Source organism: Siphateles boraxobius, unplaced genomic scaffold, assembly GCF_051911475.1.
Source record: "Siphateles boraxobius isolate OS27281-9 unplaced genomic scaffold, OSU_SipBor_1 130, whole genome shotgun sequence".
Lineage (NCBI taxonomy): Eukaryota > Metazoa > Chordata > Actinopteri > Cypriniformes > Leuciscidae > Siphateles > Siphateles boraxobius.
In genome coordinates, this window is record NW_027508734.1 from 23770910 (window position 1) to 23790323 (window position 19414).

The 19414-nt window shown below is 36.8% G+C and overlaps 3 protein-coding genes across 3 annotated transcripts in view; all 3 read right to left on the minus strand.

Annotated features, from left to right (window-relative positions):
• uacab (uveal autoantigen with coiled-coil domains and ankyrin repeats b) overlaps positions 1-6160 on the minus strand; it is a 55140-nt gene extending 48980 nt beyond the window's left edge. Inside the window, exon 1 of the mRNA XM_077228711.1 lies at positions 5927-6160. Coding sequence (XP_077084826.1) covers positions 5927-5974 — 48 coding nt within the window. The 5' untranslated portion in view covers positions 5975-6160. The remainder of the gene's footprint in view (positions 1-5926) is intronic.
• Positions 6161-11177: 5017 nt separating this feature from the next.
• On the minus strand, positions 11178-12894 carry rxfp3.3a1 (relaxin family peptide receptor 3.3a1). Its single transcript, XM_077228757.1, has one exon. It carries the CDS (start codon positions 12702-12704, stop codon positions 11721-11723), a length of 984 nt encoding a protein of 327 aa, XP_077084872.1. The 5' UTR covers positions 12705-12894; the 3' UTR covers positions 11178-11720.
• A 1269-nt stretch (positions 12895-14163) lies between these two features.
• Positions 14164-19414, minus strand: part of pias1a (protein inhibitor of activated STAT, 1a) — a 53309-nt gene continuing 48058 nt past the window's right edge. The window contains exons 9-14 of the mRNA XM_077228710.1: positions 19129-19289; positions 18785-18915; positions 17760-17946; positions 17443-17582; positions 17288-17328; positions 14164-17138 (exon numbers count right to left, since the gene is read on the minus strand). Of these exons, the coding sequence (XP_077084825.1) occupies positions 16857-17138; positions 17288-17328; positions 17443-17582; positions 17760-17946; positions 18785-18915; positions 19129-19289 (942 nt within the window). The 3' untranslated portion in view covers positions 14164-16856. The remainder of the gene's footprint in view (positions 17139-17287; positions 17329-17442; positions 17583-17759; positions 17947-18784; positions 18916-19128; positions 19290-19414) is intronic.

Below are 19414 nucleotides of genomic sequence, written 5' to 3' on the forward strand. Positions count from 1 at the left end.
TGCTCAAATGGCTTCTACTATTTTCAAATGAGCAAATAAGTACAAAAAACTTGCTGAAATAAAAAGACTCAATTCACTTCACAAACTTCATAATAGTTTACCATTTTTTTTGTAAACTATTATGAAGTTAGTTTTTTTTTGCTAACGTCATTTTTAGTCGAAAATCTCAGGACTTCAGTCGACCATGATTTTCTTTGGTTGAGTACAGCCCTAGTGCAGACAGCTTTGTTCATAGCAATCTAGTTTTCTGCTGTCTATTTGTGCTGTGTCAGTCGTGTAAGATTGTTTTGAAAACTTTACTTGGTGAAAACGTTATCCTGCCCTTCCACCCCTAGGCCTCCGGTGTCAACAGTTCCATGATTCGAGATTGGCAGGTTTTATTGGCCAGCACAGAGCCAAATCTTCCGGCCTAGACCTGCCAATACAAATGCTAAAACTAAGCTGCATTAAAGTGCACACTTATTAATCAGTCTCTGAAATGTATGCAGTGGATCAGCTTAATCACTTCAAGTACAAAATAATGACATTCATGTTATCAAAAACTGTCTGAAGACAAAAATCTTTCTCCTTCAGTCAGCTTTCCTGAATTAATGAAATCAGATCAAACGAGGCACCAATTGCACATGTTCAGAACAGAGTTCAGGTGGCTTTCAAACCACCTTGAAATCTGTGCAGAAGGAAAACGCTTTTAAATAATTTATAATGCATTGACCATCAGGTTTGAATATTTCATTTCTAATCTATGAGGATCATAATCGTCTGATATTGTGTGCGGTTCACAAACTTGAAACTGAACCCGCTTGGGTCGTTTTCTTTTCCACTTTGCAAAAGCTAAAACCTTGTTTTGGACTTAAATATACCCCCTCTGTCAATTTAATTAATTCTTCAGTTCAACATCAAAGCTCAAATGAATTCTCTTCGAGGAATGAAAAGAGAACTGGACTGCAACTACATGTTAATCAAATGGTTCAGTAGAAACTCATTTTACTGCAGTAACATCAGCTCTGCCATATACTGATGACTGGGTTCCGGGTTCCTGTTTTTTGAGCTGTACATAGAAGCCTAGGGGCTTTCAACTACAACAAATTCCCACTCCCTGTAATCCCCAGCCATTTATTCATCCTAGGATAACCTTCAATCCTCACTGTCAGTTTCCCACTACATTGGGGGCCCGAGCTTAACACAGCAAAGCTTTCAGAGAGGCTCAGTGGGCACTATAGACAAGAACACAGCAAAGCTTTCACAGACAGGCACAAACACTGATGTTTATACTCCTGAACTTCCACCGATCAATTCGGAAAAGAAAAAATAAATAAATACTGCACGATATTCCTGGTGGACTGGATGATTGATTCTTTTCAAAACATTTTTCTGATGATGAAACTAAAACGCTTTATACTAAAGTCTGACTAAATACTTGATTCTGTAAGGTGTGTATTGAAACTGTGCAATGGTTTCACAGACATGTTTCAGTCAGTTTAATGACTGTTCTATATTAATGTGTTGCCTTCATTGAAGCATACTTACACACTCACACATAGAAACTTTCATACACAGATAGAAACCTGTCAATGCTGCCCCGCAACTTTAATGAAATACCCTTGCTATTCACTGCATGAATAATTTGCCTCTGCATCGCGGATTATAATCGATGAAATGCAAAATTAGAATTGAATCAAAACGAGAGCTTGGAAAATTATAATCAAATCATGAAATCAGATCTTTTCTTCCACATTGTGAAGTGGCTGGGCATCGACAAATTTGGACTCGATTCACAAGTTGCAATTAGATTTTAATTCAATTCAATTTCATTGGATAATCAACTAATTATCAATCAGGGACAGTACATGGCATATTTCCTCAAGGAAAAAAAAAACTAATGCTGTAAACAATACAGGGAACACCAGTTGGTAACATCACTATAATATTAAAGGTTAGAATTAACAGATGTGTAGACTACTTACATTTAAATAGCATGTAAGATTTGTTAATACATTTTAATGACAATTATGTTCCTACTGTTTTTTTTTTAAATAAACATTTAAACGGTTTCTGTAATAAAAACATATATAAATATAACCGCATGCTGCTTTCTCACTCGCTGTTCTTGACTGAATAACTTTTGTAACTATATTTGTAATGTAATGTTTCTAACTTATTTCTTTCTAGCTGACTAACAAGTTTTAAATGGGTTTTCTGAGGTAAATGTAACATTACATTGTTTACAAGCCGTTTCATTGAAGTCTTTCAGTGGTTAAAACATTGAGTGTTCACGAATTTCTGTAATTTGTACGGTATCTTTTAACATTCCTTCTGATGCCCATTCATGTTTGTTTCGTGCTGTAGTAAAGCGGAATAGATGATTCTCATGGCTGCTGCTTCGCTATAGCGATCTGTCACGCTACATTAAGAGTGTCAAAACAGTATTTATTCTTTGAATTTCATATAAAATTGAGACTTTGTTTGATATTAGAAGTAACAAAGCGTATTGCAAATTATTGGATGGGAGGCATGTTACAAAACTTGTAACATGTTCATTCATCAACTGAAAACAGCATAGAACAAAAGATCAAATATTGGGATTTTGGAATTGATATCGGTTTTTGCAAATGATAATCGATTAAAAACAAGTAATCAATATTTGAAACCAGACTTCAAAAATATGATTTTCCAAACGATATAGTTGAATGGCGACTGATGCTGTTAATCTGTGTTTAGGGGCCCAATGATTTCCATGTCGCTGAAAATGTGGACAACAATCACAGAATCCAGTCATAAAATTGGAATTTACTGTGTAATATGGTAAAATTTGGATGAAATCATCACAATTGCAAAATGGACTAGTGCAAGAGAACAGCGAAAAGACTGCTAGTTTGCATATTGACGACAAAAAAAAACAAAAAAAACCCCAACATTCTTTTATGTTCCACAGAAGAAAAAAATAGTCATACAGGTTTGGAATGTCATAAGGCGGAGTAAAGGATGACAATTTTCATTTTCATGTGAACGGTCCCTTTAAGCAGTGTACAATTGCCCTGATTTCACCCTTTACAGCTGGAGAACAAAGAGGCACTTAAAATGGTTATTTGTAATGCAAACAGCTTCAGTGAATCAACAAAGAAACCCTACTACAATATCGAAAATCAATAGCTAACCTTGAATACAACCGATGACGGTCATGTATAATACTACCAGCAAATAAGGTACTACAAAAAACTATTCTATGATGTTGAGAGGCAGTGGATGCAGTACAATTAGATTCATCAGTTAGATCAATTATGCATGTTTTCAAAAGTAAACTGTGGAATTTGCACTCAACTAAAAACAAAATTAAGGCAGAGAGTTTTGTGAAATGGATCTCTCAGGGTTGATAGCTTTAGGTGGTTTGTTCGCTTAATTGAATAATGAAAACAGAAACTGCCAGAGACGTGCAGTACTAGGACATAGTGCATTCATTTAATTCAGGCCTCAGGCATGCTTCAAGGGCTCCACAGAGCCAGAAACACCACAGCATGAACACCATGATACTTTTGAAGACAGCGTTGAGTGGAATGTAAACATGGTAGTGCGCTTCAGTGACTAAACATCTTCTCCAGGGTTAGTTCAACCCATATTGAAATTTATGTCATCACTTACTCCCACCCTTATGTTGTTCCAAAATCGTTTGACTTTATTTTTTCCGGGGAACATAAAATGAGATGTTTGGCTAAAATAATGTTCTTCCATGTGGACAAAAACCACAGAATCCAGTCATAATAAAAATGGAATTTAGGATGAATAATAATCACATTTAAAATATGGACCGGGACCAATGTACGTGAATGTACGTCTGCATGTTCTGAGTGTCTTTGTGTGAACGAGCAGCACAGTTTACCCTCAGGCAGCATCTGCCGTCTCACTATATAGAGTTTACTTCATGAGAATTTCATCATTTCCTTAGACAAAACTATTTTTGATTATTAATTTAAAACATTTAAACCATGGAGCCTTTTCACGGACTGTGAGGACGCGTTTTAACACTCATCAGCAACGTAAATCCTGTAATGTTTTTTATAGGCTATTTTCAATTTATAGAAAAAACAAATTGATGTACATTTATAAACACTATACTTTTTATTATATTACCTTTGCATCATATTACAAAAAAACTAGTTAACACTACTGTGAGGGTGTTTCTGATACAGCAATTGTGGGAGTGATGGTAAAATTGACATTTCTCTCTTCTGACTGTCGTTATCAATCTCTCTATATTTTATCCTCTTTTTGATAGTTTTGAAAACACTATTGTTGAGATTTTCTTTTGCTATTTGAGCAAATGGGAACACAAAATATATTTAATGTATTCTCTCATTCACCACTATAGAAGTTAAACAAACTATGAGAACTTCCGCTTCTGAGAAACTCGGCAATGTGAAACATAGCCATTGTATTGGAATTCAGAAAATTAAAACAGAAAACAAAGAATTTGGGAAATAAAAAAATGTTGTAAAGAGTACAACTACAAACAACTCATTTTGATGTTTGACCCAAAGGCACATTCTTTTTTTTACTCTTTCCTCACAGACAAAAGTCAGTCAGTAACCATGTTAACATGCACATTGTTCTGATTAATGTCTTTCTGGTCATGCTTTTATTTTAAATAAGATGTGTGCATGCTCCACAGCTATTAGAATATTCCTCTATACATCAGCATATCCAAATAAACTTAGACATTTGTTTATTATTGCACATTCTTCTTCTGGGAAAACTACAAATCCTCTCTCTTGCTATTCATCATTTATTCAGTAAATTGGGATCAATTGTAAAATGAATGAACTGCAAAATGTAGATCTTGAGACTCTGCAAATCTATATATATATTAAAAAGAAATCGTAATTCCAGAAATGTTTCGTCCCATTCCTACTAGACTTTTCCCACACGTGTATTTCTAATAGAACACACAATTACATTTATTTAGATATAAGATATACATTTAATTACTGTTCATTTACAGGGGATATTTTGAATAAGGTGCTTATATCAAGACAAAATATAACTAAAATATTTGTGAGCATATAATTTTACTGAATGAATGCTGAAACTCTGAGAGAACTGCTCCAGCCATCTACACACATGTCACAAAAAGAGAGGGCGTGCTCCCATGGTCCTTTGTGTTCTGGTTGCCCTCTGACTTAACAGTGACAATAGTCCAGCTCTGAAAGCATGTGGAAATCCTTCTTTCCCATGTGTGAAAAAGGCATCAAGTCAAAACAGAGCTCATAGAGTAAGAAAGCAATGATCATCAAATGCTGAGTGAACATGACATAGATTCCTCTGAATCATCTTTACCACGCAGTGAGATCCCTTCCTTTTAAAGCCAATTCAAAACAAAACCCTTTAAAAAGCCCCTCAATAACTAACCCCCATGCAGCTTCCCACACGGCTCTTTGACATGGAAATTAAAAAGAGGGGAGGGTAAAGATTTCAAGTGTTAGCCGCATCTGAATTTAAGGTTGTTTGTGTTATTTTAGATTGCATGTTCGAGGAAAATAAAACCATTTCGTCCTTTTCAGAAGCTCAATGTGATATCCTAATAGAAAATGATCTCTTATCTACATATACAGAATACAATTACAAAATACAACAGCAATGAGAGGGAAAGTGTAATCACAATTTTCCAAAGTTCGACCAAAAAGTTGCACCATGCAGCACAAAGATTACAGTTCCCTGTTAGTGAATGTGACATGATGAGGTGTCAAAAGATTTGCCTTAATGCAAGATGATCTGTAAAGCCTCAGCAAAACAACTATATGAGTAGTGCATGAAATAACAGACCGGAAGATATAAGAAGTAATTCAACTTTGCCAAGAAACAAAAATCACTCTATCTATCTATCAATCTAAAATAAAACAAACCAAAGCAAATCAGTTTCAAACTCTTAACTTACGGTGATGGTAACTTCATGCTTTTTCAGTCGATACTTCAAACTCTTCATGTTTTCTCTTTGGTTGAATAAATAAAAAGTAGCGTGTATATTAGTATTTGAATAAATTACAACAGTTACGTTTTACGGTTTAGTTTGATTACGCAAAAACAACTTTTAACGTCTGACAACACTGCGATTTTTCACCTGACCCGAAACACCACAAGGCTTATCTGGACCCGTTTCCTTACCGACAACTCCGTAAACCAATAGTAGAGAGGCATAGCTGAATAAATTATGTTTTGGCCGATCAGACGTTAGAGGGGGCGGGACTTCCTCGTGGTCCTAGCAGCGTTTGAAATTGTAGCAGGGAACAACAGGAGACGCTGTTGTGTGCCTGACGTCATCCTTACCTGGAAAAAGGCAGGACTTTGTCTCAGATTCAGGGCATTGAGAGAGATAGTTTGGAACATATTTTTTTGATATCAACACCTGAATTGCTTTGGGTGGAGCATACAGTTCAGGAAAGAAAAAAATGTTATGTAGGCTAATAGCTAGCCTATGTATAATAGTGATTTTCATTATGTACTGATTAAAGAGTCAATATTATGATGCTAGTTATATTTTCATTGATGACTCAAAAACAGTCTTGTTTGAAATATGAGTTTGTAGTAATAGCTGGTGCAAAACAATAAATCACAATCGGAGCTAAATTTAGTTTTTTAGTTTTATAATACAAAAAAAATGCTTTTCGTACCTTTATTTTTTAAATATATCTGAATATATGTTTATCATTGGTTATATGTATGCCACTTAAGAGATGTGTTGCCCCCTTCTGGCCTTGAAAAGAACAAGAGAAACGAGAAGCTCGTTGATGAAGCTGATGACGTCGTTTGCGCTTCTGCGATGCTAGAGCAATGTCAGATTACAGTTTAACACACACACACACACACACACTTGTTTTTAAAAATCAGTCTAGATCAGGGGTGGCTAACGTCGGTCCTAGAGTTTTGCTCCAACCCTTATAACTCATATGCCTGTAGCTTTCTAGTAACCCATAACTCCATGATTAGCTGGTTCAGGTGTGTTTAATTTGAGTTGGAGCAAAACTCTGCAGGACTGTGGCTCTCCAGGACCGACGATGGCCACCCCTGGTCTAGATGACAGGCTATGCTTTGGAAAATATTTGCATGTTAATCATTTGCAATTATTTGAATTTATTTGAACGTGTTACCGCAACAAAAGTCTATTTTGCCATAAATTTAACGTATTTCATTTTGTATTTCACTTTTGCACTATTCTCTCGTTATTTGGCACATCTGATCTGAATACATTTATATATTTACAGTTTAAATTGATAGGTTGCCTTTTCCCATAAACCTGAGCGAAATTATACAGTACTGTACATTGTTGGATTTTTTTTTTTTCTATGCTTGTTTATAGATCTTGTCCAAGAAGTGAAAGAGGAAGAGGCCTGATTGTCCTTGTATAAGCCCTCAGGTCAACATCATACAGTTATTTAGCAGGAAATTTGACTCTCTCGCTGCATTTTGGTTCCTGGACATACTGTCACAATATTAGCAGAACAATTTGACGAATGACTACGGTTTATTAATTAATAATATTTCAAAGATTGTTGATGACCATTTCTTATACTATCATTTCTAATAATCGTTAAATAAAATGCAACAGATTATAAATTAATTACAATGACAGAGAATTAACATCAATGTAACATTCACCATGTTTTGATTATTTGGGAACTTCATATGCAATTTTTTGAGCCAGAACAAAGTAGTGATCAGTGTTGTGGTCAAGAATACTGTATTTCCCCTTTAGACCATCAGCAGGAATAGATTTTCACAAAATGTGACTTGTCAACAAGGACGACACTAAGTGTTTCGACACTCCTGTAGGCAACATCTGTGCGACCTTCAGTTGATAGTGAGAAATTCGGTGAGGAGGATTTTATCTGGAAGGAAAAATAATTCCCTCTTGTCAAGTTTAAGTTTGAGGTGTCAGAGAGGGACGTGGACTTTCTGATATTGCATATGCAAAAACAATAGTATAAAAAAATGGTGTGTGTGGGGGGGGGGGGGGGGTGAGATGTATAGCGTCATGTTATCATTCCACAGCAGTATTTATGAAAAGAAGCGAGTTCTGGCTTATATGTTGGTAAAAATGTGGTTTCTTGAGTACACTGTTAACCCTGTAATTTCCAGAGTAAATAACTGTCAAATAGCAAGTGTTTTGCTGTAATATAGGGAACAGTATTTTCCTTGGTAAGGTCTAACATTGTATTATGTTAATTAGGGAAGTGAAATGGTACAGCACCACTACATAATGATTTGACATCAGAAGAGAGATAACCACCAGAGATCTCTCAGTAGAGAGGGGCTTTGGATGGGATCAAAACAAGCGCAAGTTCACAAGGTTTAGTGAAGTGCTTAAATTATCTTCTTGTCTGAAACAGTCTTATAAACAAGCATGACATATGAATGCTGGCCATAGTTATTAGCTCAACTGATTGAACCTGGTCATGGGTTCAATTCCCAGGTAACACACACACACACACACACACACACACACACACACACACACACACACACACAGAGATAAAATACCCTAACTATAAAATCCTCATATGGACAGTGTGAGATGATCCATTGTGTGTTCATTCTGCAACATCAAACTGATCTTTCATTTATCTATGCAAATAAAGTTCAAGCTTAATTAGTCCCTTAATTGTTTAAAATAATTTCCTGATAGATAATATTTCCATACAACAATACATTGGATTTTGAAAGCCTGTTCAAACTATTCTACTTCGAAGTCTCACTAGAAAGAGCAAAACAAAACACAGACATTATCAAATGTATTTCATTTAAAAAGGTCAAACAATCAGGCCTAATAATAATAAGAAATTACAACAACAGAGATAATAACTATACAAAAATACAAGCAAGTCAATTACAATACATGCAGTACAGTACAATTACTTCTACTTTTTGGTTTATATCGTTATTGAATAAGTCCAGAGGCAGACAGCAATATTACTGAAATGCTGTGGGCAAAATCCAATGGGGCAAATTAAATTTTAAATGTGGGTAAAATTCTTATCATAATGGGAATATGTTGATATGTTGATGTGCATTCAGAAGTGACTAATAACTCCTAACTCACTCGGTAATAGGAAGTCTGCACAGGAAATCCTGTTAACAGTGGGGATCTGATTATATCAGCACACTCAGCGGGAAACCAAAGTGAGTTTTGTAATCTTGACAAACATCCATAGGCAAATTGGTAGATTTGCATCCACACAGCACAGCAGTGTAAATCCTGGATGAAAAAAAGAGCCGTTTAACAGAAAGAGAAGGTAGTCCATTCCATACCATCAAATGTGACCACATCACATCAAAATACAAGAAAGGATTGTTTTAGTAGCAGCAGCACTGGTCAAAACATATGGGCTACTTTGAATAGACACACAGTGTGTACACAAACAGGACCTTCAATGACATTTCAAATAGTATTCAAATGACATTTAAGTGCACACATTAAACGAGAGCAGCAGAGTTATAAGAGCCATAATAACTGTGCTACTGCTTTGTTTTTAAATGATACTTTTGGTTAGTCTTCGACGGGAAATTATATGCATCCAAAAAATATTGACTGCTGCCCAGACTGTTCCTCACAGTCTGTTGCCCTCTCTGCAGTCTGAACACAGGAGTGTGACGCATCATAACCAACAGAACATCGTCAAGAGCATCATTTCTGTGCCGGGTGTCCATTAAAAGGCTACTGTGCGAGTGTGACGGTAAACAGCAGATGTACTGTCTTTTCAAATATTCCAAATTGCCTGCAAATGACCATCATTAGCTTACTATGTAAGTGATTTAAAGCAACCATAATTTAACAAGACGTTAAGCATTCTCATCAGTTACGAACCTGATTGCCCCTTTCTGGGTAATTAACTGCATGCCGCAGAACTGTCATTTCTACAGGATACAAAAACATGTTCTGAAGAAACTGATATGGCCTTGCTCGACTAACTGAAACACATTTTTGCCTAATGAATTCCAGAATGATCTGATCGGGATGGTGGTATTTTGGCTTGGAGCTTGTGGGAGTGTCTGTCAGTAATGCTCATTGAGAATGAGACAAAACTGGATATGGAAAGCACTGCAAGAGGGAAATGAAGAGAGAGTGTGTTGTCATTCAGAATGTGTGAGGGAGAGACAATAAAGTTGACAAACGGTTGGCAACTTAACTTAACCTTTTGGTTGACCAGGTGGTGTGGTTGTCCATCCTTATTAAGTTCTATAAAAATATAAATTAATTGTATATTTGGTAATATCATCACTGATGTAAAATGCTGAGAATGTGTATTTTGAGATTTTTTTAAATAATTCTAAATGGCTTATGATGGAAAAAGGTACATAATGGGAGACTGATGCTAGTTTTCATAACAATGTTTATTCTGATTAATATTTCTTTGCAGGTTATTAAATTTCACAGTTTGTTGCCCAATAGCGGGGCAAGTTGTCACAGTGGAACTGGCCATTAAACAGCTAAATTTAAAGAGTAAATATATGCAACAAAATAATTGATTATGCCAAAATGTCAAAGGTAACATCCTATTATATCAAACCAAAATTTTGGCCACAAATATTGTAATTAATATGCTGTGTAAATTTGGGTAACACATTATTTTACAGTGTCACTGTTACACATGGTACATGTAGTTACAATAGTAATAACTATAAATTATGCATAATTACATGCAACTAACCCTAAACCAAACCCCCAATCCTAACCCTACAGAAAGTCAATTATTACACAATACTTAAATGCATAATTATGCTGTAACACGGACACCTTAAAATAAAGTGTAACCTAAATGTACATGTGGATGTGACAACTTGCCCTGGCCTGACATTTATGCAAAATACTCCTGAAAACACAGTTCAGCCTTTTTGGTTTAAATCTACTAGGCCTAGTGTCGGTGTGTCTATTTAAGTCTATTTATTTAGTTCACTTACCCAACAACATATATAGCAAAATATGATGATATTGGAATTTGATTTTGGAGGATGAAATTTACAAAACAAAAATAAAAAAGGTGTATGAAACCAACATACAAAAACACTGATAGGGAAAACACATTTGTGTAACTGGTCTTACGGCTAATACTGAGGAGTAATCCTCCCCGACAACATCCAACATCCCATGTCTCATAGGCTATTTTCTGTGTGTTTACTAAGTCTTTTTTTTTTAATACATGATATAATTTAACATTCAAAAAACAATATAGGCTATAGCCTTCACAATTACTGGAATTAAGAAATAAAGTGCACAATAATGTATTAATTTAAAAAAACTTTCCTGGAAGAGAAATGATGAGCATATCAGCCATTGAAGTAGTGCATTGAAAGGTATTGCCACTAAATTTAATTTAGCTGCGTTTTTTAAATTGTTGGTTTTAGTAATGTAAAAGTAATGTAACATTTTATGTCGAGAATTAGCCTATTTGAAAACAATGTTCCACAACAATTCAGTTGATGTACACCAAGCGCAAGAGGCAGTTCACCCAACATAACAATTCGGTACTTATTTAAGGCTACTCACCCTCATGTTGTCCAAAACCTGTCTCCTTTTGATCTCCACTTAAAAAATAAAGTAAAAAATGCTTGAAAACATGAGGATGAGCCTAAATAATGACCGAAAGTTACATTTTGGGTCAAATAACTCTTTAGGCATACACATTTGTTCCACTTCCACAGGATAATGTCGCGCGAGATGCGCGTGCACTTGTTCCTCAGACGCGGAGAAACAGGTCCTTTAGTTTTTTCCTGAACTCTCTGCGCAGCAGACAGTAAATAAGTGGATTTAGACAGCTGTTTGCGTGCGCCAGACACACAGTCACCGGAAACACATAGGTATGAACGATATAGTACGACTTATCCCAGTGCACCACGTTGAATTTCACCAGCACGCCCCAAAACGTTATGGCATGATTGGGCATCCAGCAGAGGAAGAACGACAAGACTACTATGGTGACGGACTTTGTGACTTGCGTTCTTCGCTTCGAGTTGCTCTTCATGCTCCGCTGTCGGATGAGCCTCAATAGCAGCAGGTAACTGATGGAGACTATTCCCATCGGCAAAATAAATGCGATTAGTATTTTCTGGAGATGATAGACTGCCAACCAATACTGTCCCTCGGGGAACCGCAACAAACAAAGTTTTTCTCCGGCCACGTTAGTGACTGTGGAGAAAATGGATGTTGGCGCGGTGGCGACGGTGGCCAGAGTCCACAGGACGACGCTGACCCACCTGATGGAGCAGCTGGTCTGTCTAGTGCTGTCCTTCAGAGCTGAAGCCACTGACCAGTAACGTGTGATGCTCATCGCGGTCAGGAAGAAGACGCTCGCGTACATGTTCATCACGGTCACCGAGAGGATGATCTTACACATGGCGTCCCCAAACGGCCAGCTGAAGTCCAGCGCCGTGTCCACGGCCCAGAAAGGCAAAGTCAAAACAAACTGAAAATCTGTCACGGCCAAATTGAGGATGAAAAAGTTTATTTTTGATGTGCGTCTCTCTTGTTTCACGCGAATAAAGAAGAAGACCAGCAGGTTGCCAATCAAACCTACGACGCAAACCACCGAGTAGGTGATGGAGATCAAGCACCTCAACACCGGACTCCCATCGGCGCTCACATCAATGTCTTCCAGGCTTTTAAAGCGCTCCCGATCACTGATGGATCTGTTGATTACACCACTCTGATTACTGTCTCCCATTGTATCCAGCGATTTCACAACTTCAGTGTTGCTTATGACGACAGATAATGTAGGCTACTTCTATACACTAATCATACGTTTGCTACTTATCTATAATGAGTATGCCTATCATTTAGTCACATTAATTACTTATTTTTAGCCTTTTTAACAGATAGCTGATAAAACATCACTGATCCTACATTCCTATACAAACAAGTTCAATGTGCAAAAACTATGAGCACAATGCGGCGCGCTCAAGAATTTATCTCGGGCGCTTCTTAAATGTTCCCGCCCATCGAGAGCAGTGATTCGTCTTCCTGTTTGATTGACAGGACGACGCGGAGTAAAGGCACACACAACCTTGTTCAGCTATTGCTGAATCATTTTTAATCCTCAAACCTTTACAAAATAAAATACATTAATGGAAGAGGAAAAAAACATAACAGAATAACGTAAAAAAAAAAAAAAAAAAAGTAGTGGAGTTGCAAGGGAGCAGGTGGATCTTGCCATCTGGGTAAGTTTTTACTGCCATCTGCTGTTCACATTTAAATTTACACCAGTTTCTCACGGTTCCTTACTAATACTTCAAGGCTTCGGTTTAGATGCTTCAAGGGACAGTTCACCCAACAACAACAACAAAAAATTGTCATCATCATCAAAAGACGATATTTTAATTATTGTTGGTACCCAGTCATTGAATTCCATATTACTTTTTTTCCTACTATGGAAGTCAATGCTACCGTTAACTGTTTGATTGCCAACATTCTTTAAAATATATTATTTTGTGTTCAACAGAAGAGAGACACTTTATACAGGTTTGGAACAACTTGCAATTGATGACAGAATTTTTATTTTTGTGTGAACTATCCCATTAAGTTGGGATTGACTGACATGACAGTTGAATGAGGGGATTCATGAATCAATGCTTTCTAAAGGATTTAAAGGCAGGAAAGATTTTAAATGTGGCATTTGAGACACCATGGGTTATCAGAATGAGTCGTGAATTGAAGGTCAAAATTGTGAGAAATCATTTATTGTTCATTTTAGAGGTTTTAAGAGTTGTTTGGTTAGCCTCCTTATGTGTGGGTTTTATTGTTTAAAAAAAAGGCAACCAAATTGATACATTTTATATATTGTTAAATCTTAGACCTGTGTGAATTGAAAATGGGTCGAAGTTTGTTGCCCCAGATACAGTTGTTTCTGAAATATGAACAGGCGCTTGGTTAGATCTCAATTTAGAATCTTCAACTTTTCACATATTGATTCAGGCTTGTCTGACCTTTATACTGAACAGTATGCCATTCAACTCAAATGGCTTATGTCCATCTTACAGCGCAAGTTACTTTTCAGTGAGCAAGTTAAAGTGGCTGAGCTATTCAGCTCTAATGTAAAATGTACCAAACGAAATATAAAATCTTATACACGTCATGCATCTTATTCTCAACCAGCTCTTTTTTTTTCATCAAGACAAAAGACAAAGTTAGCTCAATGCATTTTATTACATCTAAATGTCTCTACATAAACATGTAACATTCAATAGGTAAACAATTTCTTTCAATGCATGTAATAAATATTTTTTTTTTACTTAGTACTTTATACAAACTGACATTGGTCTACTGTACAATATGTCTTCCACATCTTAAAAATCTTTTTTTTCTTTCCATAAAACATGCCACAGACAGAGTGGATGAAATTTAAGGCAGTGAGCATAGATGTCTGCTTACTGAATTGGAAAATAAAATAAAAACTTGGACTTTGACACCAAGCCCACTCAGTCATAACACAATTCTGCATCTAAAATATATAAATTAGTTTGTTGTGAAGTTGAGGATTCAACTTCAACACATAAATGCACATCACTGGAACATCTAAATTTGCACAATGTTTGCCTTACATCAAAAACAAAAACATGCACACACGCTTTCATACACACATTCATACACACACACACACACACACAACGAATCCCTTTATCAATCATAATCAAACTTAACAAATGAATGAAAACTTGTACTGTTTGTCACTGAACCTTTCTTCTATACCCTTGGTAACAAACCTTGTCAAATACATATCATGTGAGACAGATACATTGAAGCAAAGGACAAAAACAGTCCAGATTTACTTGTTAAAATATAGTCAATCATTAACACTGCTAGAGCTCTTACAAGTAGTCAATTTGGTAACAAGGATTTTGCCATGACAGCACATGTATTTTTGTCGCTGTCATTTTTATCTTGTTAATTACTTAACAAATTACATTTCGAACCGATCTAAGAGTCATGAGACAAATCGGATGATAAACATCTAATACTTTCAGAAGAAATGTATGTTGAAAGGAGGTTTAGAGGGTAAAGGAAACAGAGTGAGACTCATCAGTCTATCAAATAATGCAAGACGCAATAGCTAGATTCTGTTACAGGCAATTACCCCAGTCCCAAACCCAATTAGGCTTTAAAAAGAGGTCTGGTCAACACACTGAGAGAGCCACACAAGCAAACACACACACACACACCACACACACACACGCACCCATGCACCCACGCACGCATGCACACCTTAGCCTGTTTGATGTAAGTACAAATAAAAAAGATTTGTACTTCCTAATTTAACGTTTTCTTTTTGAACACACTATTTTTTCCAATCTTACGTTCTAATTTTCTAAAATATTGTTTGAGCAAAAAACTTTTGCAATTAATTTCCTCTGTTAATCCCAAGCAGCATTTGAAAGGACATCAATTGGTTACTCAATAGGATTATTCGTTTAGAAACTCCAAGTCTGTAGATAAGAGCTCCAAATCTGGTGGGTGCCACGAGGAACATTTTAATACAGGCGAACTGAAGTACAAGAAATAACAGGTCCAGTCGTTCACATAATAAAAACACTCACACAAGGCACATGTGACAAAACGGTAGAAGAAATGATGAGTGGCTTTAGGACTTCCCACACAGTACCAAGCACAGATGACCTAATAGAAAAATGAACAGAGACTTCAGTCACTGTTCAATGTCAAAACAAACATCTATGAGCAAGTTAAGGATGCACGGCAACACCAAAGACACCGTAACCTCACCATCTACGCCACTGCTGAACCTCCCAACAAATCATTCCTTCTGAAAAATGTAAAAAGAGAGGGACGGAAGGACGGAAGAAAGAATGAGAGAACAATCAAGCATGGTAGCCATAAAGAGAGTAAATCTTTACTTTCTACACAAAGTATAAGTTTAAGTTCACTGAACTCACAAGCTCTCACTCTAAAAACTTCAACACTTCAACAAGTGTTCTTTTGGCATCGAGCAAGAAAAAATGCGGATGTAAAACTGTTAGAGAATTACATTGTTTTAAAAACAGTCATGAATTACATTTCACATAAGAATCATGAGGTCAGATATTGGTAATCTGTAACAATGCTTTTAAATCCAGTTGTTAATCTGAAGGTGAAGGAATGCTTTTTAACGGCCCACCAACATAAAGGGATAGTTGACCCAAAAATTAAGATTTAGTCATCATTTACAAACATACAAACCTGTATGACTTTCTTTCTTCAGTGTAACACAAAAGATATTTTTAAGAATGTTTCAGTGGGGTCAAAAACAACACTGGAGCCCACTGACTTTCATTCTATGGAGAGAAAAATGATGTGATGACATGAAAATTTTTAGGTGAACTATCCCTTTAAAAGCATTATATAAAATAATTCTGCATGTATAGGGGAAATGTGATTGGCAAAGACATGTCAAGTTTTGCTGGGAAGAGAAAAGAACCAAGCGTCCGGCAGACGGTCTGATCACAGCCATTGTGCCCTGTGAAATCAGACAAAATATAGACAATCACAGAATATGATGGGGAAAGGACATAAAAAGTGTTCATATTATGTTAAAGGGGTAACCCCGAAGCAGTGAAGGGAAAAATAGCGTCAGTTTCCAAGGAGCTAAAACCCAAAGTAACTTCGCAAGCCGTGTTGGGCGAAAACTCTTTCAAGTTTACATATACATTAGATAGCTAGATAGATAAGTATATACAAAAGTAAAACAAAAAATATATTTGTTCTCTGTACACGGCAACGATTATCATCGTTTACAAAAACACCCTTCAGTCATCCTGCATGTCCCGTTTTCTTCCCAATGTTTGGAAGTCTCTTCAGTCAGTTTCCCGTATGAGGGTTCGGTCCTGGGTCAGTCTAACGAGATGACGTCTGGGACAGATCCGTATATGGCAGACATGGGGGCCGATTCGGAGTTGGGGTGTGGGGCGGGTGGATGTCCGAGGCTTTCCCGTAGGCTGCTGGAGGACACCAGGCTGCTGCCGTTGACGTTAATGGGAGGGAGGTTGCTGTTAACAGGGGTGGAGGGAGGGTCCAGGAAGAGCTGGGATGAGCCGTATGGGAGGAAACGACTCAGGAGGAGGTCGTGATCTTCTGTTGCAGATGCAGCCGCTGCCATCACCATGTTGTAGTGCTGGAGAGACACAGCAGGGGAAAAAAAGAGTCAGGTAAAGAGAAAACATTCACTAGATTAGCAGAATCTATTACACTGCTAATCTATTTGCTATTATTAGCTATTAATAGTCAATCACAGCAGGCTGATAAATGTTTGGATAGTGTTACCTGATGATTCTCCCCTTGTAAAAAAGGGAAAAAGTTGAGATCTGTAAGAGGTAACGGGGACAAATCAGTATATTGAAGTTTAATTGAAAGATTGATGTTTAAATGAGCACATTTCCCAAATTAAACATTCCTCTAATGATGTTTGTGTGTTGTACCTGACAGGTCAGTGGGCGTAGAGTAGTAGTGGCGGTAGTCCTGAATAAGGGGAGGAGGTGGAGGAATGTAATTGGTGTCCACCTGAGGCATGCTGGGAGTTCGGCTTAAAGGAGATGCTTGTCTGTGGAGGTTCAACACCCTATGAACACACACCAACAAACAAGTTAGCTTGAGAAAAGTGTAGCAAAAATTACCCTTTTGCCATTATTTGTGCATATTCAAAGAGTTGAAAAGAATTTGACAAATGTTTTTCTGAAATGATCATTTACCCATTATCCATGAATTTGACAAATGTTTTTCTGAAATGATCATTTACCCATTATCCATCTGAGGAGAGAGGCTGGACAGCGAGGGGCAGCTTTTCTTTTGAGGGGGTTCTTCATCTTCCTCTTCATCAGACGAACTGTCAAGAGTCAAATCAATCACCTCCACTTTTTTGCTGTTGCCGCCACTGTTGCCGTTTGTATGAGAGTTTTGCTCCGACACTGTCGTACGACATCCACCTTATTACACATGCACACACAGCGGGGTTGTAAACAAAAAAAACTTTCAGGGTGAAGGTTAATGTCACATTCATCGTTTTTCAGATCAGAGATATTAATTTCACAAGCCCAATTTACACCTGGTAGTATCATGAATCTCAGGTGATCTGATCACAGGTGAACGGTGCCAACTATAGGTGTAAATGGGGTCCTAAATGTGTTTTTTTTTTTTTATTTGATTACTTAAAACAATACTATTGTTCAAAACTTTGAGGTGGGTAAGATTTTTTTTATGTTTCTAAATCATTCTAATATGCTGATTTGTGCTCAAGACATATTTCTTATTATTATCAATGTTAAAACAGTTGCGCTGCTTAATATTTTTGTATAAATGTGATCATTTGTTTCAGGATTCATTGACGAATAGAAAGTTCAAGATTTTCAGTAACAATTTGAATGTCTTTATTGTCTTTTGATCAATGTAATGCGTGTAGGTGTATATAATATATATAATCTTACAAACCCCAAACTTTTGAACGTTAGTATATATTTGAAGGTAGCCAGAAACAAACATACACCAACCATAAAAACCTTATTGCTAAAGAACACTGGACCACAGCAAATAACCAGCTACTTACAAGTCAATAATTGTGTCAAGTATGTCTGTACAAGAAAACTGTGCTGATATTTTTTCTTACATTACTCACCAAAATACAATGCTGTGCAAGATGACCAGTGCTATATTAAGGGTTTTAAGGTGCTTTTGAACAATTCTTAATTTTCAACAATGCACCCAAAACGCCTCCTGCAGCAGTTCCTCAACAATATGAAGAGATGATCAGCAGTGACTGAAACTTACCATCCATGCCATTGTATGAGGCAGACACTTCCTGCACTTCCTTTTTCGACCTCATGGGGGACCAGTTGCCATCTTCCTTGAACTGAATTTCATCACAATCTAAACAGCTGTTCAGAATCTCCATAAACAATCTAAGGATGAACAGAGAAATGTTTGGGAACAAAGGAGAGATTAGAGAAGAGAGAAAGTGAAAATTATAATACAAAAAATAAAGGTGCGAGTTCATACATTGTTCACTAAAATCTAATTACTGCATTCAATGGTCAAATGTAACATTTATGCATTATGTCCTTATTATCAAATTAATTTCATGTGCAGATTTGTTCTATTATGGTTGTGCATACCCATCAATGATGAGATGTTCATAGGGTGCTTTTTTGTCACAGACAGGACACACCCATGTGGGCTTCTTTTCATTCATCTGGATGTAGAGCGTAGCATCAAAACACTGCAGGTGTGAACACGTCAACGCCCGACATGGAATCATTAGCCGCATCTTTCCCAGCTGTGTAACACACGCAAAAGCACAGACAATCATAGAGAAATTAACACGCACGGACATACTGCATGGAAACAATCCAGGCAAATGCACACACGCACACACACACACACACACACACACACACACAC